The sequence below is a fragment of the Musa acuminata genome, chromosome BXJ1-8, assembly GCF_036884655.1.
Source record: "Musa acuminata AAA Group cultivar baxijiao chromosome BXJ1-8, Cavendish_Baxijiao_AAA, whole genome shotgun sequence".
In the NCBI taxonomy this organism is placed as follows: Eukaryota; Viridiplantae; Streptophyta; class Magnoliopsida; order Zingiberales; family Musaceae; genus Musa; species Musa acuminata.
The window spans coordinates 175,851-201,555 of record NC_088334.1 but is presented as its reverse complement, the minus strand read 5'-3'; the positions used below and the strand labels follow the sequence as shown (position 1 = coordinate 201,555).

The 25,705-nt window shown below is 32.9% G+C and overlaps 1 protein-coding gene across 3 annotated transcripts; it reads right to left on the bottom strand.

Annotated features, from left to right (window-relative positions):
• Positions 1 to 1,758: 1,758 nt before the first annotated feature.
• Positions 1,759 to 9,506, bottom strand: LOC135680452 (shaggy-related protein kinase alpha-like). 3 transcript variants are annotated; one of them, XM_065194341.1, is made up of 14 exons: positions 9,153 to 9,506; positions 8,531 to 8,782; positions 7,251 to 7,505; positions 7,055 to 7,147; positions 6,324 to 6,383; positions 5,955 to 6,245; positions 5,752 to 5,826; positions 5,478 to 5,534; positions 5,247 to 5,387; positions 3,525 to 3,575; positions 3,332 to 3,427; positions 3,174 to 3,257; positions 2,190 to 2,292; positions 1,759 to 2,113 (listed from the first exon to the last, which is right to left on the bottom strand). In XM_065194341.1, the coding sequence occupies exons 3-14, from the start codon at positions 7,431 to 7,433 to the stop codon at positions 2,046 to 2,048; spliced, it is 1,302 nt and encodes a 433-aa protein (XP_065050413.1). In that variant the 5' UTR covers positions 7,434 to 7,505; positions 8,531 to 8,782; positions 9,153 to 9,506; the 3' UTR covers positions 1,759 to 2,045. The 3 variants fall into 3 exon arrangements, with proteins under 3 accessions (XP_065050413.1, XP_065050411.1, XP_065050412.1); XM_065194339.1 differs by lacking the exon at positions 8,531 to 8,782 and having other exon boundaries at positions 9,153 to 9,505; XM_065194340.1 differs by lacking the exon at positions 8,531 to 8,782 and having other exon boundaries at positions 5,955 to 6,227; positions 9,153 to 9,504.
• Between the last annotated feature and the right edge of the window lie 16,199 nt (positions 9,507 to 25,705).

The following is a 25,705-nucleotide window of genomic DNA, read 5'->3' as shown; positions in this document are numbered from 1 at the left end:
ACGAGCAACTATGAGACCAATCATCTCCATCATCTGGTTATCTCGAGTAACCTACGATCGAGATTATTTGAGGTCTATGTTTAATAGCGAATTGGTCTCATTATCATGATCTCATCACGATCTAATTTTCACTACACAAATCCATTGACATCATAATATATATATATATATATAACGGGTAATATAAAGTGAGAAAAATATCAAAAAATAAATAAATAATAAATAAAAAGAGTGTATATCATGTCATTACTTATGTAATTGGCTTATAGGATACCTATGACAAACACCCCCTTCATTCTCGAGTGCTTTTCTCTTAATATTGCATATGTTGGGATGTTCTTCATTTCCATGGTAGGGCCCTAGACGATGACATCGATCCACCCTTTCGTTGGTTCGTAGGGGCAAGGGGGATCGACCCCGGAAAGGCCTTCACAGGTATCTCCTTGTATGAGTCTTTTGATTCAGCGCTAGTGACATCTTTTTGCATTATGTTCGTGATCTATAAAAATGCTTATGCCTTTCACATCACCCTTGGGTGGCGGACCCAGGTCATTGAGATACTAAGGATGTGAAAGACATCGTCTAAAAATAATATATTACATTGAGATACTCATAACGCCTGTTCAATAACTCATGATATATTACATTGTATGCACATGTTAAAAAAAATTAATCAACGGATATGATAGCAGAATTATCGGTGGCTGAGAATAACAAATAAAAATTTTGTTATTCTATCCTAGTTTTTACATGATAAAAATTTTATTATTTTTCTATGAAAATAGATGAAAAGTGATGAACCATGTTAATTTTATATTAATATTTTAATATATTTTATTATTAATCTATGAATTTTTTTTTTCTCGTCCCTGACAAATAAAAACGTATAATAGATATCGGATCGAATTATGTCACATTAAATAATCATATCTTTTGTACCGATTTTTTACCTGGAGATAAAGAATTAAAGGGGATTGGAAGGGGATGTTACACTGCATCATAGATATGCATTCTTCATTCATGCGTATGAATGCAGCGAGGGGATCTGATCCGGGAGACAAATTTCTTGGCCGTGACGACGTCCGTCTCATAGTCCTCTGGTTGTGCTATCCCATTCTCTTCGAACAATTTGATCAGATATTTGTGTCTCCCAACCGAAGAGAACTCCTAATAGCCACCATGTGCTCACAAATTAACCGAGGAATGCACTGAACTAACTGATTTGTCCTTTGTTTGTGCTACTGGCGGTGTGTGCAAACAAGAATTCGATTTCAAAGAAACTATAACAACGGAACTACTAGGAAAAATTATTCCGAAATCGATAATTTATAGAAAATTATTCTGTTTTGATACAGAGTTTTTTCATTTCTATTTGGTGATGACATGATGAACTATGATAGACACTGTCAAGTTGACATCCTGCGTACTTCTTGACTTCACATCTGACAATTTATTCGGAAATCAGTTTATTTACTAACATCAAGTAATACTTTTTTAGACTTACAAAAAATCCATTATCACAGGCTTTATTAGCGTTATTATAATGAGCAAGGATTTAGACACCCAAAAAAAATTCCTAAAAAGACACCCTAAATAAATATGATAGCATTGAATATCAATTAGGAAAATGCCACTCCAATTTTGAATGTTAATTACCTTAATTTCATTAAAGGTATATGAATGAACTTTCCCTACTTTTTTTTTTTTTTGAATTGCCATCATCATGTGTCTCATCATTCCATTTGACAATCAAGAGAGTAGGAAAAAAAATGATCTTTACTTAAGAAATCATCATGAGAATTATTTGCTACTACATACAAACAAATTTTCAACTGCAGACTAGCATCAAAAGAAACCTTGTATGACGATAAGCCAGAACGGGCTGATGCGTGGCTTCCATATGAAACATTTGATGCACAATAGAGAATACAAAATTCTTGTCATTGAAGCCATTTTGATATTCACTACCAAATTTCTTGATTTCTCTTCAACTTTGCCCTTTTTCTTGTACAAATGCTTAACGTCTACAAGACTTAGCTTCCAGTCTACATCATTCTCTTGATGTGCACAGGGAGGAGGCGGTGAATTAGTTCAGGAGAAACACCTTCAATCTCTGCATCAAACACATCCAAATGAGTTGTACACAACTTTGTAGATGAGCCATCAAAAAAGCAGCTATGCTGTATAACCTTGAGCTGTGAAATTAAACAGAGGAGGAAGCGGCTGCCCATTTGGCAGACGTGCATTAGGGTCCCTCAACTCATCAAAAAATGGGTGGGCACATGCCTCCAACTGCATAATCCATGGAAATAAACATCTTTTACATCTGTTTCTCATATAAAAGAAAGTGCATTCTTAATTCCATGAGATGATTTGAAACATACATCTCAACAACTGATGACTGACCAGATAAATATTATTTTCATATTCCTATGCATAATTCCAATAAGAATCAAGCTTATTGAAAGAATTGTTTTTGATCCAGTCCATGTTTAACCAAGCCAAGGATGATATAGAGAGAAAACATGGAATCTGACACAGCTGTTCACCAGAAGAAACAAAATCCAAGTTTTACAGATAGCAAACACAGATAAAACGTGTAGATCTTCTCTTGACATAAGTGTGAAGGGAGTAAATTGAGGTCACAACACAAAAAAAGGATCAACTGTTAGGCAAAGGCCTTCCCTGAGTTGTTCAGTGGAAAACAGAGTATGTGTGCACCAAGATGAAAAGAACACAAGAATATGGACCAACATAAGATTGCAAAGGTATCCATAGACCATGCTGTTCTAACCTAGATAGCTAAGCAAATGTTACATTCAGCTTTCTGTTAAAAGTCTTGTCAGTTTACCGTAACACAGAAAATCCCCTTTTTTACCCTTAGGAAGTAAAAAATATACATAGTTTACCATAGCACAACACTTTTAATAAGATTCAAGCAACTTCAACAACAAACAATCAGGCATGCCTATGCTGCCTAAGACCACTTGTCAGGTGAGGAAGAACAGCTTTACAGGAAATAGCTTCCTAAAAGTGAAAAAAGTTATGCCAAATCGATGTTCAGGTGATGTTAGATGATACAACAATCATATATAGAAAAAGAACATAAAAGCTGTAATTGATACGACAAAAGAGATCCAATCAGCACAGGCAACTGGTTAAGATTATCTTACAGCAGTGCAGCGCAAATTTGGTGAATACTGGAGTAACCTTGACACAAGATCAACAGCTTCAGGGGGCATTCGTTTATGAAAAAGCTGCATATGAACTCAATCATTTAACCATCAAGAACCAATTGTTCACTTCATTATAAGAAGATCCATCTACTGACCTTGTGCCATGGATGGGCTTTTATCTGGGGAAATTTGAACTCAGTATAACTTGGATTCATGCACTTAATTTCTTCTCGTGTCGGGGTACCTAATACCTATATAGCAACATGTTAAAGATGAGATCGTTGAAAGAATAATCTCTTATAGATCAAACATGCACACATATCAACCAGGGAATCCAGAATATAAAACCTTGAGAATCTCCACAAGTTGATTGGCACCGCTTTCCCCAGGAAACAGAGGCTGCAAAAATAAGTTCTTGTTGAAGTAAAAAAATTGAGTAGCACAAAGCTGCAGAGATAAAATCGAAAGTGGAGAAAACAAATGTGGCAATTTTATACCAATGTGATGTTGTAACTTGATAAGGCAATATCAAAGAGGAAAAATGAGATGAACATGAAATATAACAAATTAAAGAGCCAATTCTTACTTGTGGTAATTAATTGCTATATGTCATATAGTAATTTTGATTTAAAAAAAAAAAGCTGCATCATAGCTCCCCTTCTCCCTTTCATTTTGCCCTCACTAAAAGAGAGCCTATATATCTTCTAATGTCAGTGATGTTCAAGAATCACCGGTAACTCCATTTAACTTACACTAATCAATAAGAATTTGGAACCTTAAAAGAACTAAAATTTTAACAAAACTGAAGTATGTCAAGCCACGAAGAATCCCCTAAAAGCTTGTTGGCACATGGGGTTATAATAGATTAAAATGATTGTAGTCTTTTCATAAACATTCTAAATACCAAAATGGAGGCACAATCGGAAGCATAATTGCTGAACATTCAAGTTCTCATAAGTTGTAACATATTGATATAAAACTTTCTGCAGACTGTTCCAGTCTAAATAATGTAAAACTAGAATGGCATCTCTTGGCTGGTTTAGTTACATGTGAAAGGTGGTTATTAGGGATTTAGCATCCCATGATATGTACAAAACAGAAAGTTTTACTTAGAAGCCAGTAATTGCCAATTGTAAGTCAAATATTATCCCAAGATCTTGGGAAAGAAAGATCTCAATTCCAATTACCAATATTTTTGGGAGAACTTATGCAAATTGTTCGAAGTCAAAAGGTACTAACAAACTTATAGCATGATATGTGATGATTTTTAGGACTACATTTATATAGATCGGGTTGGAAATTTTGGTTGGTAACTTTTCATATGCAAACACATTTCAACTGTTTCCAAGGTGTAACAATTAGTTTATGCCTTCATAGTAAATATACTTCATTGACATACCACGTCTCCAATGAACATAAAAATCTCGTTAAAATATAAATTGAGGAATAGCATAATTGACTATATTCTGATGAAGGCCAGGGCAGGAGCATGGAGCCTCATTTTGAGACTCGGATTAGTAATCAATAATCTATGGGCTATGATGACTTAAAGCATCAGAATCATAGTAGTTGCCATGGCAGTCATGAGCACCATGCAGGCTGCCAGCCACAGCCATGATGGGTGCTATTGTCACCGTTGAAACACAAAGTTGTGCTCCATATTGGATGTTAACATATTTTTTTATTCTTGATACTCTTTCATTGGCAAATAAGGAAAAATGAGACAAAAAAAAGGAGAATTTGTGGTCCATTCCAATGCAGTCACTATTTTCTCTAAATGTATAGCTCAGGAACATAGAAAATTTGAGTTATTGAGTAAGAAAAGGAGAGTTGCAGATATCATTTGATTAGAAGTATATAAATCAGACGTCTGAAAGATATTAGTGCTTTAAAAACATCAGTAAGTGAAGATGCATATTGCACCATTCAAATCATCACAAAAAAGGAATTTCAAGATTGTACTCTAGCTAAAATCATATGGCATTGAAGACTAGAAGAAATCAACTGAAGCATCTAATGCAGGATACTTTAAAAGATTGCAGGAGTGTATAAACTAATAAAAACATTTACCTTCCCTATGAGAAACTCGGCTAAAACACAACCAGTAGACCACATGTCAATAGCAGTGGTGTATTCTGTAGCTCCAAAAATAAGCTCGGGAGCTCTATAGTACCGTGAACAAATGTAAGATATGTTAGGCTCCCCTGGAACCTGAAATCAGATGTTTGGTTACCAAAGCTATAAAAACATTATGAGGAAAAAAAAAAGATTGCATTACAAAACACAAGCTAGCCAACATACCAACTTCTTGGCACTACCAAAATCACAAAGCTTTACTTGATGAGTATGAGGATTCACCTGCAAAATTATCCAAAATAGAAAACAGGTTATTTGGAAAATGCATTTAACATGACACTTTTAATATATAGAATTCATCAGGTTTGACAACAGAGAGCAATAATTTTGATCTCCAATCAGAAGTTCAAGAAAAAAAACAAAAGATAAATCTGGCTAAGGAGACAAATGAAATTTGATAGGACCTCACCGGACCAAAGTATATATATCTCATTCTTACCAGTATATTTTGTGGCTTGATGTCACGATGGCACACCCCTAGGACACGATGGATATAAGAAAGAGCACGACAAATCTACACCAATAAACATGCAATCCTTAATACTTGGTCAAGAAAAGATTAAAGATACAGAACTTTTGAAATAAAAATATTATTGCAGACAGCCAAAAGAAATAAAACATATTGCTTTTCTCTCTGTTCACCTGGTAGGTATACAATTGAACAAAAATAAGAGGCATATGATGGTTCATCCGGCTATAATACTTTGCAACACGATAAACTGTTTCAGGAACATATTCAAGTACAAGGTTGAGGTATAGCTCATCTTTGTCAGTGGTTGAAAAGAAATGGTGCTTCAGCTCAACTACATTTGGATGTTGAAGTAGTTGCATAATTTGGAGTTCCCTGTTCTTGTATCTTTTATCCTGTAGAACCTTCTTAATTGCAACTGCTTCCCCTGTTTCCACAAGCTTAGCCTGATACAAGAAAAAGCACTATTGGACTTCCATCAATCATGATATGGCACTGTAAATAAATCTGAGGTCTACCAAGAGGGAATTAGTTTTAGGTACCTGAAAAACCATACCAAACGAACCAGTGCCAACCACACGCTCTGCCATGTATGATATTGTCTGGCATCAAAATGGCAAAAAAATAATTATCTGGGTTCTTGGTTCCTATTTAATGGATTATTCATTGCATATCCAAAAACTGAGGCAAACTTATAAAAAAAATGAATAGCAACCCAAGATTAGAACAAGTGAACTAATATTTTCAATTTACAATTATGTATAATTAGATCCAAGAAAACCAATGTTACAGGTAGAACAAGAATGCCAAAAGAAAAGAACACCCCATTGGGAAAGGCTCCCAGTCTAAGAAGTAAAGATGTGCAGCCTTGCTGCTGCAAGGAGAGGTTCTATTCCAATCGCAGAACCTTGGTCACCTGAATTGCAAAAATGAGAACTTACCATGACACCAAGCCCACCCTATAGAAAAAAAACGACAACTCCCAAAGTTAAATATCAGCCCTAAACTTATACAAACAACATCAATGACAAGTCTTCACAACTAATTTTGGGTCACACAAATAGATCCCTTCAGGCATTTGGCTAACTAAGGTCAAAATCCGCTGATAATCTTAGACAACACCACATATCCTTAGTGTCTCTGACCAAATAAACAACAAAAAGATAAGTTCAATGCCAACAAACCCATAAGCTCAGAGAACAGTGCATGTGACAGAGCAGTTCTTAATCTGTAACGATGTAAAAGATTCAGATTTCAGGAAAATAATATTTACCTGTTTTGGCTGACCATTTCGACCACCAATTGTTATTACAATTGTCTGACCAGTCTCAGTTCCATTTCCATTTACCATAATCCCATCATTTTCCTGTAAAATCCACCATCATGAGTTGAGGTCTATAATAAGAAACAGTAAAATGGACAGATAATTCTTAGATAATGGAGATAGAAACCAAAACAAGATGACAAACCTTCTCATCATGGTCATTAACTTTATCAACTTTGATTGTCATATCATTCATTTCCTTTGGGAGCTGATCAACAGTTGCTTCTTGAATTTTCACAGGAGGATCAGAACTCGATGAGCTTGCATCAAAATTCATTTGATTCAAAGCTGAACAATGATCTAATTCAATAGATTTTTTTTCACTCATATGTGGTTCCACGAGGATTTTGCCTCCTCCATCTTGATCAACCTTTGTCTTTTTGGTTCCATAGTCCCCGCCCTTAGTGAAGGTGCAAAAAGTCCATTAAGACAAAAAGTGAATAACACAACGAGAGTCAAAATATATAAAAATATGATTTATAAATATATTAATACCGATCTGGTCATGTACAAGTACAGTGTTGGTCCAGAAAGTTATATCCTACTCATACTGCTGGGAAAAATATTAAAAGAATGCTTTCTAGTTTCAGTATATTTTGAACGGTTGGATACAACACATTGGTATGGTGTCAGATCAGTAAATACTAGTCAGTGTGGTCAGTGTAGAGCAGTACTTGAGTCCATGATCATAATGAAAACTGCAATTAATTATAACTTCCAGCTTGCCATATTGTCCTAAAAATTCGTCCTCTTTCCTTTCTATATCGTTAATAATGGTGGACTCTATATTTTCGGTGAAGCTTGATCTTTCTTTGATCAAATTAAAATTAAAAAAATCAATGCCAATAAGAGACGGACTGCAACCTTCCCATAAGAGGTCCTAGAGAAAGTAAAACAGATTCTCTCTATTTGCACTTCCCACAGAAAAGCCTAAACAGTAATAGCTCTTTCCTTACAATTGCCAATTTATATATACGCAGAGGGCAGTATTTCTATCAGTACTTTGTCTAAAAATTGACAAAATTCGTGCAAGTTGTATCACTACTCATCAGCTTTAACCGATCATTTAGATCTATTCTTCTATATGACTTCCATTTTGTATATTAGCTAAGTCATTATATATACAACCACGCAATTGTATACCCAGCCTTCCACTTGGGGGTTCATAAACAGATATCAAGAAACCTTCATAACAATCTTCCCTTTTTCTTTCTTCGCAATGCTGTGTAGAATTTGTATTTGTACATCACCACGTATGCTTTTATAAGGGGGACTGATTTTGCACTAATGCCCAAGAAGTCGATCCTTAATGCCAGCCAGAAAATAAAGCCTTTCAAGTGGAAGAAACTGACAAGAAAGCCATCATAATTATCACTTCATGCTTCATAAGAATCACACAATCAATGTGATAGAGGAATAACTAACCCAACATCAATAAGCAGAGGAAACCACCTCAACAACAGAAACATTTGCATTCACTCTGCCAATCTTGACAAACAGAAGGTCTTGAGTTACAATTAAGGATTTCAAAATGTCACATTGAACCCAACCAACGTGTTCCAATTTAGCCCAGAAACAGATACTTGTCCTTGACCGGGTAAAGCCACATGCATAAAAACATTCAACGTTGGCAACGCAGCTATTTAATCATCATGGCCATCACGTCATGATATTTTCCTGAAACAAATATATAGTTTCCTTTCCATAACTTGCTCCAAAGTTGAGAAAAGAATTGTTTTGTTTTGTTTTAGAGAGCGATTCGCAACAAATTAAGCAACTCTAGCATAGTACACTTGTTACTACAAACAAACAGCCTACATCGCATCAAATCCTTTAGCTAATCTGAATTATTTTGCTAATTAAAGACCACACCGCACTACCTTCCATAAATCAGAAAATTAGAACTTCCTAAGCCGCCGGCAATACCAATCAAAAGCACCGTTAAACTAGAACATGCAAGAGAAACAACAACGAGGAAAGAAAAAGAACGCTTCGCTCCATGAGAATTCCACATGAAAGGGGAGGATGAGAAGGGATTAAAGCTCACAGGGTCCGAGGACGATGGCCGCCCCGACGTAATGCTCTTCAGCCGCCGCATCACATGCATTGTTCCCTTCCCCCTCTTCCTTTCTCTGTCTTAATCTATTGGCCTCCCTCAAAGAGAAACCCTCCCCCCTCTGTTGCCTTCCAGCGCAGCGGCACCGCGAAGAAGAGAGGAGAGAGAAGGACGGGAAGGAGAAGGTTGGATCGGATCGGATCGGGAAAACGAACGGATTGCAACGCCGACGATGTCGACAATTGCTTCCTTTCTTCTCCCCCCTCCTCTCGCTTTTTCTTTTTTCTTGTCCTCCCTCTCTTTTTCTTTCCTCCGCCTCGCTTCTCTTTTGTCTTCTCTCTCGTTCTTTATTTAGCATTCGGTTTGGGTTGCTTGTATCAGTCAAAGCTACGAAGGCCAACCCCAATCATTTGCCCTTGATGAGGCCCGCGCTCCGGTTTGCGTGGGGCCGATCTTGGCCGTTGATGCGCCTGTCGTCCACGACCGGACGTTGATTTGGCGATCGTCGGATGCTCATCACGTGAGCGCCATCACCCGGGATACAGCGCTTTGTCGGCTCGACCCTCTCTCTCTCTCTCTCTCTCTCTCTCTCTCTCAATAATACGCAATATTTGATTTGTTTGATATATCTTCAAAATATACATCTTTAAATTCAAGATCGATCTTGAATTTGCTAGTTATGAAACACATTCGAGTTCATCAAAATGCTCCTTTGATCAGCTCGAATCATTCAGATGGGAATATAGAAAATTTTGAAGGATATCCACTTGATTGGTTGGAATTGGGTTCGGATCTAAAGGAAAATTGTAGACATTGGAACTAAAATTATAGTAATGTCATTTGAAAAAGGTCGTTGGTATGTTATTAATAATGACGTGAAGGCAATTATCTTGTATCTATGGACTAAGGTTCCTGGTCTTAAATTTATGGAGATTTACATGTTGTTGGTCACTCGGGATGGACATTCTAGTTTGTTAAATGTATTTTCGATCGAACTTTCAAATCAAAATTTTATTTTGAAAATACTAATTCATCCCGTAGTAGTGTAATTATGATCCTAATAGTAATCATTAGAAGAATTATGAAAATATTATCTTTACAATGTATTTATGGTATATTTATAATATTTTATAAATATGAAGTAAAATACTATAAACATTTCCTAAAAACACTATAATGATATCTTATGCCCTTTTTTTGGACTCCATAATATTAGCAAATGAAATCCTAGTTCAATTATTTATAGGTATATGATGTAATAAATGAAAGAAATATGAAAATGTTACCTTTATAGTTTTTTTATGTTATCGTTACAGTGTTTTAAAAATATGAATGAAAATATTGTAAATACTTCATAAAAACACTGAAATGATATATTTTCATCACTTGTTTTGATTTCATGATACAAATGATGTCCTAGTATAATTGTGTATATATAATGTACTGTAATGAATGGAAGAATTACTAAAATATATCATTTACAGTGTTTTTATGTTATTTTATAAATACGAATGAAAACATTATAAACACTTCATAAAAACAATGAGATGCTATCTTTTGATTTATTTTTTGGACCTTATGATGAAAATGATGCCCTAGTGCAATTGTGTATATGGTATATGATGTAATAAATAAAAGAATTATAAAAAATGTATCCTTTACAATATATTTTTTTATTTTAGCTTTATAGTGTTTTAGAAATACAAAATGAAGAAGACTGTGAAACTTTATAAAAGCACCATAACTATATGCTCTAATCACTTATTTGTATTAAGAATTTTAGGATTAATAGAAGACCTATCTTTGGTGCTTTATTGATTGATGGCTACAACAAGTGGATGGTGCAAACAAACTATTCCCATTTGCATTTGATGTGACTGAGATTGAAAATAGAGATTCTTAATAATGGTTTCTATTATAGTTGTATCATTATTGACTAGAACTTAGTTATTCTTAAAGGTATTAAGAAAATCTTCCCAGAAAATCATCTGGATATTGATGGTACATATGTCAAAAAATTTTATGAGTGATGTTTGGGATTGTGAAGTGGCAAAATTATTTTGGACTACAACAGAGCTACAAACATTTACAAATTTAATGAATATATGCAAAGGACGAGAGAACATCACATTAATAGTTATCGTTGGATTCACTAAATTGAAAATGAGAGGTGAGCTAATGCTTATTTCCTAGGACATAGATGTTCAATGTTGACTATGAATGGATCGAAAAGTATAAATTCCATGCTTAGGATTATTTGTAGTTTACCGATATATTTTTTAATAGAGATGACAAGAAGAAAACTCGTAAAATAGTTCTATACTCATCGTGAAATAGTAAAGGGATTAATATTGACGAGCTATTTTGAGAAGCAAATGAAGAAATAAAAAAAAAAATGTTGGTTCTTTAGAGTTTTACCTCATGCTAATTGTGAATTTCAAGTCTAGACATCGTCGGAGATGATTGTAATCAACATTGACAACAAAATATATTCGTATGGCCAATGTCAACTACTAGAACAGGAAAAGATATTTCCTAAGCAAATAATATTGGATTCAACATGAAGATGATCAAACCATATTACCTCTAATAGCTATTGTGTAGGTTGGTTAACGAAAGAAGGCAAGAATTGAATTGATCCAAAATGGAAAGATAAAAAAAAAAAGATATGCTTAGTATGCAAACAGTTAGGCTACAATCGTCATTCTTCCATATTGTTGCCGGTTGATGCTTTGGGGTATGTAGTTTTTGTAGACACCATTGTTGATTCACATTACACATTATTTTTTGGCTTGTATTGTAGTATAAGGTAATATCAATAAGACATATTTTGTAAGGTTGATCCATATCCTCTAGTCCAGCAAATCAATTTAAATGTGACCAATAACCTCCCAACTGTCAATGTGGGTTGTCGGAATAAAATGACAAGCATCGATTGAGTTCCTCTAGATAATATTGTTTTTGAAGTAGCCTTACAATGTGTTTGTCCATATCACTGATTTAACAAAACATTATAATGATATCATAAAACACTATAATAAAAGTTTACTCTCCAAAACACACATTTCACAAAACACCATATCACACATATATTAAAAACACTCATTTTACCATCGAGAACACTCATTTATCACATATACTAAAACACTATAAAAGCTCACTATCCAAAACACACATTTAACAAACTAGTGTATCACATATACTAAAACACTGTAAAAGACAACTATCATAATTTATCGAAAATCTATATCACATATAGCAACCAAACTCCTTTAACACATATAATAAAAACTATAATACTATAACCTAACATAACTGCACAAATGATTCGAACATTGTATCACATATTCTAAAACACTATAAATCAATTCCAATCCACCTTAAAAACCATCATAGTCATAAACAACCGCATCACCAATAATTCATTCTAAGAAAAATTTATACCAGTGCTTCTTCTATTAAATTAACAATGTATGAACCCCAATAATAAAGTGGATCATGATAGAGAGAAATGAACTTAGCTGCCATCATCTTCAATAGTTGATTGCACAATATCCTGTCGATATTGGCATATGTCTCCTTATCACACATCCAAAGGCCAATCATAGATCAGGGCATTGATGAATTCAAAAACAAAAACATTATAATTATTCCTAACAAATAAGACAAGAGATCATCTCAGTGATACAAAACATGCAAAGTAGTTTAAACAAAAACTGTAAAGACTCACGATACATATTGCTTTGGATATTTGATGATATGGGTGATGTTTGACGATATACTTGTTGAAGCACCCTAGTTGATCCATAATAATATCTGTTATCGTTTTTTTCTATTAGCATCACGATATTAAAGTTAGGAGCTGAAAAATTAAAATTTCTCTTACAACACATGAAAAGTTCATTTATATGTCATCATATACTTCATAATCCGAAATGAATTATAATACATAAAAATATTTTTCTTAAAGTCTAACACCATGAGGTGTCAATGAAAATATATGTTCGAATGTATGAACATAAAATTGACTGGTCCATCATAATTTATTTGATAGCTTAGGTTGAATACCAAAGTCCTTACTTGTTGATAATATTTTTACATTTAAATATAATAATTGAATTAGTTAACCAATATTAAAATTATATAATTTAATATGAGGTAATAAAAAGATATTACCCAAAAATATGTGTCCATAATAATGTTCGAAATAATTGATGCATTGGACTTGGTAGCCTTCGTTGCAATGATGCCATAATATGTGTCAATCACAAATAACTAAAAAACTCTAAAGTTGAAACTCATGATAAATGCTTCATATTGAATATTATAATCATAGCTTTCTCATTTTTAACCATATGACTTTTTATATGTCTTAATGGCAAAAAAAAATTCATATAGTCAATTCTAAATAATTGAGATTTATGATCTTATTATTGTTGTTGGCTTCTATATCTTTAATATCCTCGTCCTTCTTATATATTTGAAGAGAAACATCCATTAATAAGTTGTATATGAAATAAAAGAAGCATATACAATATTGTTGTCGCATCTCTCTTGGCTTCATCAAGTCATACTTGATTTTCTTCATCCAGATTATCAATTTATCTAATCACATCATTTATTGTTGTTCTTAATTAGTATCGCTCAACTTCATGTTGTTTCTCATTATTACTATTGATCTTTTTATTTTATTTTTCTCCAACTATATTATACTTTCTTTTCCTTAGAGGATAGAGACTTTGATAGAACTATTTTATTGTTGAAGCCACAAGGTTCTTCCTTCTTGTGGTTAGATCAATTTTCCTTTGACCTTGGGATCTTATTAAAAATGATAATATTTTTTATCGATTTTCTATATTACATTCTTCTGCATACACCCCCGCTCACACCCCTTCGATAGGCAACCTGTACAATTTTACAATCTTATCCACCTCTAAAATCACCATAATCTCATTCTCATCTATAATTATAGTCGCATCAACATCAACACTTGTAGCCTTCCTATCCATTGAATAATAATCTATGACATAAGGTTACAAACAAAAAAAGTTGAATAAAGTGTAAAAAAATTAATCAATAATCCTTACATCTGTCGAGAGCACCTTTAGTAATATCTTATTGATAGTCCCTATATGACATGAATGAATAACCCATCCAAATAAGCGTAAACAACCATTTGAAAAATTTGAGGGAAACAAAAAAACATGCTCAAACCAAGAAGTCAAAAGCAAATATATATATATATATATATATATATATATGGCAAGGGGATAAAATATATTAAGATGTGCATGTGCTTACCATTAGGATTACTAAGAGCCATTTAAAGTCGCCGATGGCCACTCATTCGCCTATCTTGATCCTATTGATTCAATCGAATACAACATACACACTATATAATATAAAAGAATGTATAGTTTGTGCCCAATTATAGTGGCCCAAAGTTGACAAGTTGTCAACTATTGGCAACAATGAATAATGCAAGACATAATTAGATTGACAAAATAAATACAAAAAAAAATAAAATATACAAATGATAAAAAACCATTTATTAAATCAATGTCCTTGACAGTATATAGCCAATTCCTAGTAGGTGGTTGCCTTGAAAATTACTTATCATATATGTACCTCGATGACTCTGTCTTCAAATTTAATATTTCTCCCTCATTGGGTAGGCTGCATCAATAAGGTGACATCATAATCTCAGATAAATCTCATTAATAATAAATACCTTCTCGTAATCCCAACAGTCCATAATACATGTAAATATACTATGGGAGAATAAGATATCTAATATCTAAATAAAATAGAAAAATAGAGTCAACTTTATCATATCTTAATGTGCATTCTTTAATGTCAATAACTCTATTTTCCTTGTGATGTATAATTTCTTATAAAATATATGAAATGATCGATAAAACTTTGACCATTTATATTCCATTTCTACATGAATGAAAAAACTACAACAGATTTAGGTCTTTTAACTTTTGCTTGAGCTCTTATTCTTATAGATGGAGCATCTAAGGCGATGGTTATTTGAGCTCTTGTTTAAGTTCTTATTTTTAGGATCTTAATGGTACTAAGGAGGGTGAATTAGTATTTTAGTAAATTTTAATTAATTTTAAAGTTTGATCAAAGAATTTATATTGAAACTATGATTAATCAAATATTAAGTACGAGTAAAGAATGCCAGTAAAGTGAATAATAAGTAAGCAATCACAAATAAAAGTTATAAGCAAGAGAACCTAATTTATAGTGGTTCGATCTTCCCGACTTGCATCCACTTACGATTCTTCTTCCCTTGAGGTTATCGACTTTCACTATAAATCTTCTTTCTATTGGACAAAGATCAATTACCTTTGTTATAACTCTTCTCCTTTTTATAAGAAGAAAACCTTCATACACATTTTTATAATAGATCTCGCACCTCCTACAACTTAGTATCATGACTAAATTCAAGAGGGAGTAAGAGCATCAAACAATTCTCAAAGAGAGGAATATAACACTTCACAAACTCAAGAATGAATGCTCTATCAACCAAGCCTAAGTCGGGTATTTATAGGCCCCCAAAGGTTTTAAGAATTGAGACAAAATTTAAATATCTAAAATTTTGAGTACAAACTATACTACCATTGGCATTAGGTGGTATCACCACCATAACTTTTGACATCGTAATTCTAGATTTCAATGGTACTACGACCGTAAAGTTTAGTTCTATGTGGTATTATCATTGCCTTAGGTAGTACTACCACTGGAAAAACTGACAAGCACAAATAATGCTTATTGGTTGACTCAAGCGGTATTATCGCCTAGGGCTAACGGTACCACCACCTAGGCATAGTTTAGGCCATCAGTTTTGACTTTTAACAGGACCAATTTAGCCCACTTTCAAACTTAATGATTTCTTGATAAGTTGGCATTGTTTCAATCCAATACCAACTCAAGTTGACTCAAAATGATCTCAATAATGACTTTGATAAATCAACTATATTCGGTATATTTATAAAGCTTTTGTTACATTATACGCTCTTCCGATATATCATTCAATTTTTTAGCACTTTGTTTGAATCCTTAGCATATTGCTCATTCCTTCTACATATCGCCCATTCTACTAGCATGTCGAATTTTTTACGATATCCAATCTTCTAACATAATATCTAATTCTTCCAGCATAATGCTCGAATCTATAGCAATAATTCTCATCTTTGACACGTCGACTAATCTTTTAGCTCGACATTCAATTTTTTACATGAAAATTTGTCGGCGCAATGTCCAACTCTCATACTCGATAGTTGATCCTTCGGTGGTTTATGTTCATGATCGAAATATTTTCAATGTCACTTATTTCAAAAGTATAATAGTTTAATAAACTCATCAATTGATTTCATCATTAAGATTCAAGATTTAATAATCTCTCCCTTATTGATTGATGGTGATAACCAATTGATGATAGGATTTTAATAAGACTTCTTATCTATATGTCATAATAAGTTACGACAAAACTTGAACTCAAATGATCATATATTTTTTATATGCTTATATTGAATTTAAGTTAAAAGAAATTTGATCTTGTCAATATTATAATTCAATCATTTAAGCCTAAAAATCATTGTTCAATTAAGTTTTAAATTTCAATTTATAATCATAATCATTTCGAAGTTTCAAATTTCAACCATTATCAATGTATAATGTCAATCAAAAGATACCAGTAAATTAATCATTTTTATGAATCAAATATGTGTAATATAATAACAAAAAAGTTTATAAGCAAGAAATCATAATTCTTCCTGTTGATGTTGATGCATAAGTCACAACTTCTCTTCTTTCATCAACAACAAAATGCATGAGTTAAAAAAGATATGTTTAGTATGCAAACAGTTAGGCTCCGGTCATCATTCTTACGTATTGTTGCCGGATTAAAGAAATTGTGATGCTTTGGGATATGTAATTTTGTAGATACCATTGTCGATTCACATTACACTATTTGTTGGCTGGTATCGTAGTATAAGGTAATACTAAGACATATCGTGTAAGGTTGATTAATATCACCAAGTACAACAAATCAATTTAAATGTGACCAATAACCTGCCAACTGTCAATGTAGTTTTTTGAAACAAAATGACAAGCATCAATTGAGTTCCTTTGGATATAGTGTTTTTATATTAGCCTTGAATATCGAATTTTAACGATGAAATTATAATCTAATATATGTTTGAGTAATGCAGAACTAACCTCGATCAAGGAAAGATAATTCGATTAAAGTAGAAAGAATCAGATGTTGGGCCGAAGTAAAATATGTCAGAAGATTGGACGTCGGGCTAGAGGAATAGTCGACATGACAAAAAGACTTAGTGCCATGAGTTCGGACATCGGGCCGAAAGATCGGATATTGCACTAAGGAGATCAAAAATTGCAGGAGGTCAATATGCCGATTGAATAATACGTCGAAGGATTGGATGAAGCACTGAAGGATCAAACGAAGCACTGGATGAACCAATGACATGCCGAACAATATAGGATTCATGCTTGTAATCGATTATATCTAGATCGAGCTAGTTTAGGTCTAATTGAGTTAGTTTTGGGTGTAACCAAGATAACTCAAATAGGGGCCCACTAGGCCAGAGTTGGGGCTGTTTTGGATGGAGGAAGGCCTATTTATTGATCCAAAAGTTGGGTCGGGCGGTGACACCACTAAATTGACAGTGGAATCGCCTATGAGTTGAAAAAGTCAAAAGTCTAATCTCTGAGACTGTTAGGCAATGGTACCACCAGACTGAGCGATGGTACCGTCTAGTGTTAGTGTATCAAGCAGTGGTACCGCCAAACTAGGCGGTGGTACCACCCAATGTCAAATTGGTAAGCGGTGGTATCGTCAGTATCTTGAAAACCCGAGATGAGACTGTTTTGACTCCAAATTTGAATCCATTTGGGGCCTATAAATACCACACTCATCCCTGCTCGGTTTATAAGAGAAACTGAATAGTAAGAGGGAAAGAATCCTTAAGAAAAAAAATTATAATCTCTTTTAAAGTTTAGTGTCTCTCCTCTTAGAGTTTAGAAATAGTCCTAAGGAAGGTGTGTAAGGGAATACTTGTAAAACAGGAGTGTAAAGGTTCTCTTCTGAGCATATGGAAAGAAAAAATAATTGTAATAGGGTAGTTGATCTTCGTCTATTGAAAGAAGATCAGTAATGAAAACCGATGACCTCGAGTGAAGAGGAATCGAGAGGGAACGTAGGTCACGACGATCGAATAACTATAAATCCGGTGTGCTCTTTTCCTTTACTGTTTATATTTATTGTTTACTGATTTTATTGCTCACTCCACTTTACACTTATTTTAAGTAAAGCTCACTAGATATCAATTTTTATCGAATAAAATCTTTTGAATCATCGAAAGTTTTCTAATAGCACTAATTCACCTCTTCCTTAGTGTTGATTCAATCCTAAAACCTTACCGTGGTTTTGTCCATATCATTGATTTAATAAAATATTATAATGATATCATAAAACACTATAAAAGTTTACTGTCCAAAACACACATTTAACAAAACACCATATCACATATATTAAAAACACTATACAAGCTTACTATTGAGAACACTCATTTAACAAAATACTATATCACATATACTAAAACACTATAGAAGCTCACTATCCAAAACACACATTTAACATACTAGTATATCACATATACTAAAACACTATAAAAGACAACTGTCATAATTTATCAAAAATCTATCACATATAGCAACCAAACTCTTTAACACATATAATAAAAACTATAATACTATAAACTAACATAACTGTACAAATGATTGAAACATTGTACCGCATATTCTAAAACACTATAAATCAATTCCAATGCAACCCAAAAACCATCATAGCCATAAACAACCACATCACCGATAATTCATCCTAAGAAAATTTATATCAAAGCTTCTTTTATGAAATTAACAACCTATGTGCCCAACAATAAAGTAGATCATGATAGAGAGAAATGAATTTCACTGCCATCATCTTCAATAGTTGATTGCACAATATCCAATCGATATCGGCACATGTTTACTTATCACATATCCAAGGGTCAATTATAGATCAGGGCATTGATGAACTCGATAACAAAAATACTATTATCATTGCTACAAAATAAGATAATAAATCATCTTAGTGATATGAAACATACATAGTTTAAATAAAAGTTATAAAGACTCACTTTGGATTTTTTATCTCTGTGGTTGATGTTCAGCAATATACTTGTTGAGACATCCTAATTGATCCATAGCAATCTCTGTGATAGTTTTTTTCTATTAGCATCACAATATTAAAGTCAGAAGCTAAAAAATTAAAATTTCACCCACAACACATGAAAAGTTCATTTACCATTGCCTTAAATGTCATTCGATACTTCTTCATAATCCAAGATGAATTATAATACATATTTTTTTTTTAAGCCATGTGGTGTCAATGGAAATATGTGTTCAAGGGCATGAACATAAAATTAACTGTCCAGCATACTTTATTTGATAGTTTAGGTTGAATATCGAAGTCCCTACTTACTGATAATATTTTTATATTGAAATATAATAATTAAATTAGTTAAATAATATTAGAAATATATAATTTAATATCAGGCAATAAAAAGATATTACCCAAAAATATGTGTACATAATAATGCTCAAAATAATTGATGCATTAGACTTGGCAACCTTTGATGCAATGATGCTAGAATATGTGGCGATCACAAATAACTCAAAACACTTTAAAAATGAAACTCATGATAAATACTTCATATTGAATATTATATTCATAGCTTTCTCATTTTTAACCATATGACTTTTTACATATCTTAATGGCAACAAAAATATTCATGTAGTCGATTCCAAATAATTAAGATTTATGACCTTATTATTGTTGATGGCTTCCTTATCTTTAATAGCCTTGTCCTTCTTGTATATTTGAAGAGAAGCATCTATTAATAAGTTGCATACGAAATAAAAGAAACATATACAAATATATATATCGATATACCTTTCCTATCGCATCTCTCTTGGCTTTATCAAGCCGTAGCTAGTCTTCTTCATCCATATTATCAATTTATCTAATTGCATCATTTATTGTTCTTATCATATTGTTACTCATTAATACTATTGGTCTTTTTGTTGTTTTTTTTTTCCAACTATATTCTACTTTCTTTTCGTTAGAAGATAGGGACTTTGATATAACTATTTTATTGTTGAAGCCATAAGGTTTTTTCTTTTTATGGCTGGATCAATCGTCCTTTGACCTTAGGACTTTATTAAAATTAATAATATTATTTGTTGGTTATCTATATTATATACTTTTATAGCCCTAATTCTCTATTAATAACATAAATTAAGTTATATGGTGAGCCTTTTTATCATAATTTGTACACCCATTCCTCGATAGACAATACCTACAATCCTATCGACCTCTAAAATTGCTCTTTTTCACGATCTCATTCTCATCTACAATCATAGTCTCATCAACATCAACACTTGTAGCCTTCTCATCCATCATACAATTGAACAATAATCTATGACACAAGGTTATAAACACATAAAGTTGAATAAAGTGCACAACATTGTAAAGAGTATCTTTAATAACATCTTATTCTCTATATGATATGAATGAAAAGCCCATCAAAACAAGCATGAATAAGCATTTGGAGAAATTGGGGCAAACAAAAAAAATGCTCATAGAACACTCCAAAATACATGAGATATCTATATTCTAAATGAAATAGAAAAATAGAGCCAACATTATCATGTCTTAATGTACATTCTTTAATGTCAACAATTCTATTTTCCTCATAGACCATGATGTAGAACTCATTATAAAATATATGAAATGATCAATAAAACTTCAACCATTTATATTCCACTTGTTTGAGCTCTTGTTTAAGTTTTTATTGTTAAGATCTTAATAACACTAAGGGGGCAAGGGGGTGAATTAGTATTATAGTAAATTTTAACTAACTTTAATACTTGATCAAAAAATTTGTATTAACAACACAATTATCCAAATATTGAGTGTGCAGTAAAAAATACTAGTAAAGTAAATAATAAATAAACAATCATAAATAAAAGTCACAAGCAAGAGAATGAATGCAAATTAATTTATAGTGGTTTGATCTTCCCATCTTTTGTCCACTCATCTAGTTTTCAACGGATAGATTGAATCGGAGCTGATATAACTCAATTGATACAGTCAAAATTTGATTATTCATCCAATGGAGCATTAGTGGAATAAACCTTATTCATTTTCTTGAGTGTATCAATGGACACCACCAAACAAGTTACGATAGGATCTTATCTAGGGTTATTGGCCTAATGCAAAAGAAAATGAACATCATATAATATCAAGAGAAATTATAAAACAAAAGCTAGTAGAAGCTTTTGTTTTATAAGCTTCTTCGATTCTTAAGTCTTAAATATAGGATAGTACAAACTACGTGAGTTCAACGAATGAGAGTACAAAAGAGGTTTCAAACAAGGTTCAAAAAACTTATCTTTGTCTCCCTTTATAATGAGAGAATTTTATGTAGTGTGAGGAGAATAATAACATATCAAAGAAAAGCAAATGAAAAGGATAATATATCATTATAAAAGAGCCCTTGAATCTATATGATTATAAAGAATATTTTTTATTTTGATATCGAACATGCAATTATGATTTGAGAGTGATATGGTATCAAAATAGTTTTGTATCCTTTGAATCGTGACCTCTTTTGTAATAATTTTACTAGGCTAGCAAAGTCTATTATCAATGAGAAGCTAAACTGCAAAAGCATTGGCTACTTTAGTATGAGTCTATCTTTACGAAATTCTAATGTCTTATATATCTAAGGGTTTAGGGCATTGATCCTCATAACTTCACCTAAAAGAGTCGGATTTGAATTATCCCCCTCAAAGGTGTTAACTGTCCTCCATGTCAAAAGACTAAGATGTTGTAACTTCGTTTTCTCTATAAAATATAGGTATAGAGAAGATTAACATGTACATTTACAAGATGGGATGATTTAAGGCTCCAAGATTTAGGAGGTTGATACAAACACCTACCAAGAGAAGTATCTAATTACTCTTAGATACTAGTTAGTAGCTCTCTTGTCAAGCAACATGCATATGAGCCAATATAGCCTTGAATATATTTAATATCAGGTTTTGACTTTTACACGTTCCGGTGAAATGCTTCATTATTCATGAATGACTCCTATTTAGTTTGCATCAAATTCCTATTTAGATGTGTCATTTTTTTTATACTATCTTTTAATACTATTAGAAAATATGCTAGTCTACCAAGATTTAGTTGGTCATGACTCTATCTTATTTTAGGCTTCGAGGAGCCTTAAGCATTATAAAAGTTAAAAAAAAAAAGTGCATTCCCAAACATGTTAGGACTCACCCATAGACAATATTGATAGCCTGTATACTCCTTAATGAGCTCCAGGGCTAATCAACTATGAGCAACTTGAGAAGCTTATTAAAATTCTAGAAATTTTCTCGATAATTCAAGGAATGGATGAGGCTTGGTTGGTTCAAGTAATTTAGGTTTGCCTTGTAGTATCTTTCCTACTTCTAATAGAATTGATTTAATTTGTTTTTCAATCTTATCTTATGAAGATACTCAAAAGATTAATGAGTGCTTCCAAAGAAAATACTCAAGATCAAGAACTTGGGATCCAAGATCGTCTTGAGGCACTAGATGATGGTAAGTCACCTCTTTTTTTCTTTCTCTTCTCTTTTCTTACTATCATTTTTTACTTATTATAATTCTTTCCACCTTAATACTTTGTTAATTATATAAACAAGACTTGGGTTTTAAGGTAGTCGAGTTGATAGAGATGATTAATAGACTGTTAAAGTGAACAATAAGCCAATCAAGTAAAACAAAAAAGTATCAAAGATAATTAATGCATGTTTATAAGATGTAGACTTAGATTTATCAAGTTCTAGAGTTTATTTATCATGACTATATTTTTAAACAAACTATTTTTAGCTCATTATATATTTTATAAAATGCTTGTATGTGATAAAGAAATTTCAGATTGGTCACTTATCTTATTTTCAAAGGTTATAAAGGTACTTTGTCACTTATCTAATGGATCATTCTTCTACTTTTGATTCACTAGATTTATTTCATATTACCTTAAATGTCCTTTTCTTCTTTTAATTGAGTAAGCTTTCTTCTTCTTCGTCATCAATAACTCTGAGTTTTTCAATTGAAAGATCACTTGTATCTTTAACTACTTCCTAAATTGCAATCATCTCTAGATCCTAATATTTTGTAAGTGGCCTTCCTTGCCAATTCAATGATAGAGTAATTTTTATCAAATAATTTTAATCCATTGATAATATCTATAAATTTAATATACATGTAACACTCCCATTTAGTCTTACATCAAAAGCGAATAAGAATTTGGACTGATTTATATGGGTCTGATGGATAATATCAATAGCTCTTTGAGTTCTTCAAGTGTAAGATCACTTATATCTTTGACTGATTGAATTATAATCATTTCTAGATCCCAACATTTTGTAAGTGATTTTACTTGTCAATTCAATTATAGAGTAATTTTTATTAAACAATTTTAATCCATTGACGCTAATAATTGGTACGAGAATTAACATAGTAAAGGGCATACTGAGAAGTAGCATTCTATCATGTGTGAGTCTAAATGTCACTCATATTTTATATTTAGTCTCATAAACATATTTTTTAAGTTTATTTTCTTTATAAAAAAATAAAATAAATTATTCATAATTGTAGCTACTTGAACTCATTTTCACGTGTAGTATCATAAGTTGAGATTTTCTTAAATTCATATTTTTCTAATGAACAAAACAAGATATTCATAGCTAATTAAAACATTGATATTTCAAGATTATTCCATCGACTTATAGTCTAACAGGTATATATCTACTAATATAGGCTTAAGAAATTTATACTATTGGTTCAAGCTTAACAAAGTTAGTAGGTTTATTGTCTCACTAGACCATATATCACCAGTAGATTCATTGAGCTTAATTTACATAATGATATATTTCATTTTTGATTTGGATTTGAGCCTTCATCTTGATATATCATGATTTTAAAATTTTTAGGGCTTCTCATATTGTCTCTTACTCCTTTCTATAACAACTCTTTTCTTATGTTTTTTCATTGCACTCATAGAAAACTTATTATTAAGATTATAATTATCAAGAGCTCCTATTAAAATTCTCCAACTATCAAGCAAAGGTGCCAAGGAGAATACAAATCCACCAACTCATCTATCAATAAAGTTTTAATTTCAAGTAATTCAGAAGATCTTGAAAGTCATTTATAAACTCAATCATATTGGTTTTATCTTTTCATATCAACTCAACATGTTCTTAACCAATATACAAATCGAACCAGAATAGACTATCCAATCATTGAACCTTTTTTCTTCTCGTATGAAGTCCTCTAATTTTCTCCATAGGGTTAGGATTGTATTTAAAAGAAATCTGCATCCCATCACTTGTCATATGAGCAGACCACCCAAGAAGCCTACGACAATCAATAGCTGTAACAAGAACACATCAGAGCCCTCTTTAACCTAAGCATCCCTACGTTGGTATATAAAGAATTAAAATTTAATATTCATTCGATCTTGAATAAGCCTCCAAAACTTAGTAGAGAGGTCACACGTAAAAGCAACTTTGTCCCAAGATAATAATAAGAAGAGCCACATCTTTTTTTTATTATACATCCCTAGCCTTTTTTCAACCAGTCAAAAGTTGAAAGATGGCAGCGTAGCAACTTACAAACCCAACAACTTCATTATAGGTGTGATTAAAACTATCAAAGACATTATCACGCATTTCAAACTAAATAAAGATCGAGGAGAAGGAGCCTGTAAACTGACCTCGCAGTTGCTCTATCACGTTCATCATGCCTCCCAAACCCCCCAGTGTCTGTCCTCAGTGCGTGGAACCCAACAACGTTCGTCATCCTATTGCATGGGAAAGATCCAAATAAAACTTTTGCAATTTGCTGTAATTCCACTCAGCGTTAGATACCATATCAGTAACTGGGTGGGGATAATCCAGATCCTGCTGCAGGGACGAATCCATGGATGCCCGTCGACTCGACGATAAGCAGGTTACAGAACAAACAAGACAAAAGCTTAACTCACAATACGGCCGGCTGGTAGTTGATTTCACGGGAAGATCCGGTTAACGTAACCACCACATTTGGTGCAAATCTGAAGGCGACAAAGTGATGGATGCCCCCGCCCACCTCGAATGGCCCCCATCCCTGCCTAGTTTAATTGGTCGGCGGAACGGAAGGCACCAAACAAAAATACGTGGTGATCCCACGCCAGTGCGCGCGTGCGGAACAGTGCCCCGTCCACGGTTTTGGATAAGGAAGAGAAAAAGGAGGAGTGGGTCCCGCGTCCTACCTAGAGGCGCAGCCTCGCACCACGTCGTCTCCTCCCCTGCAACGGACCCGGTCCCTCGCCGCCACCTGCATCGAAGCAGCACTACACTCGCACGAAGAA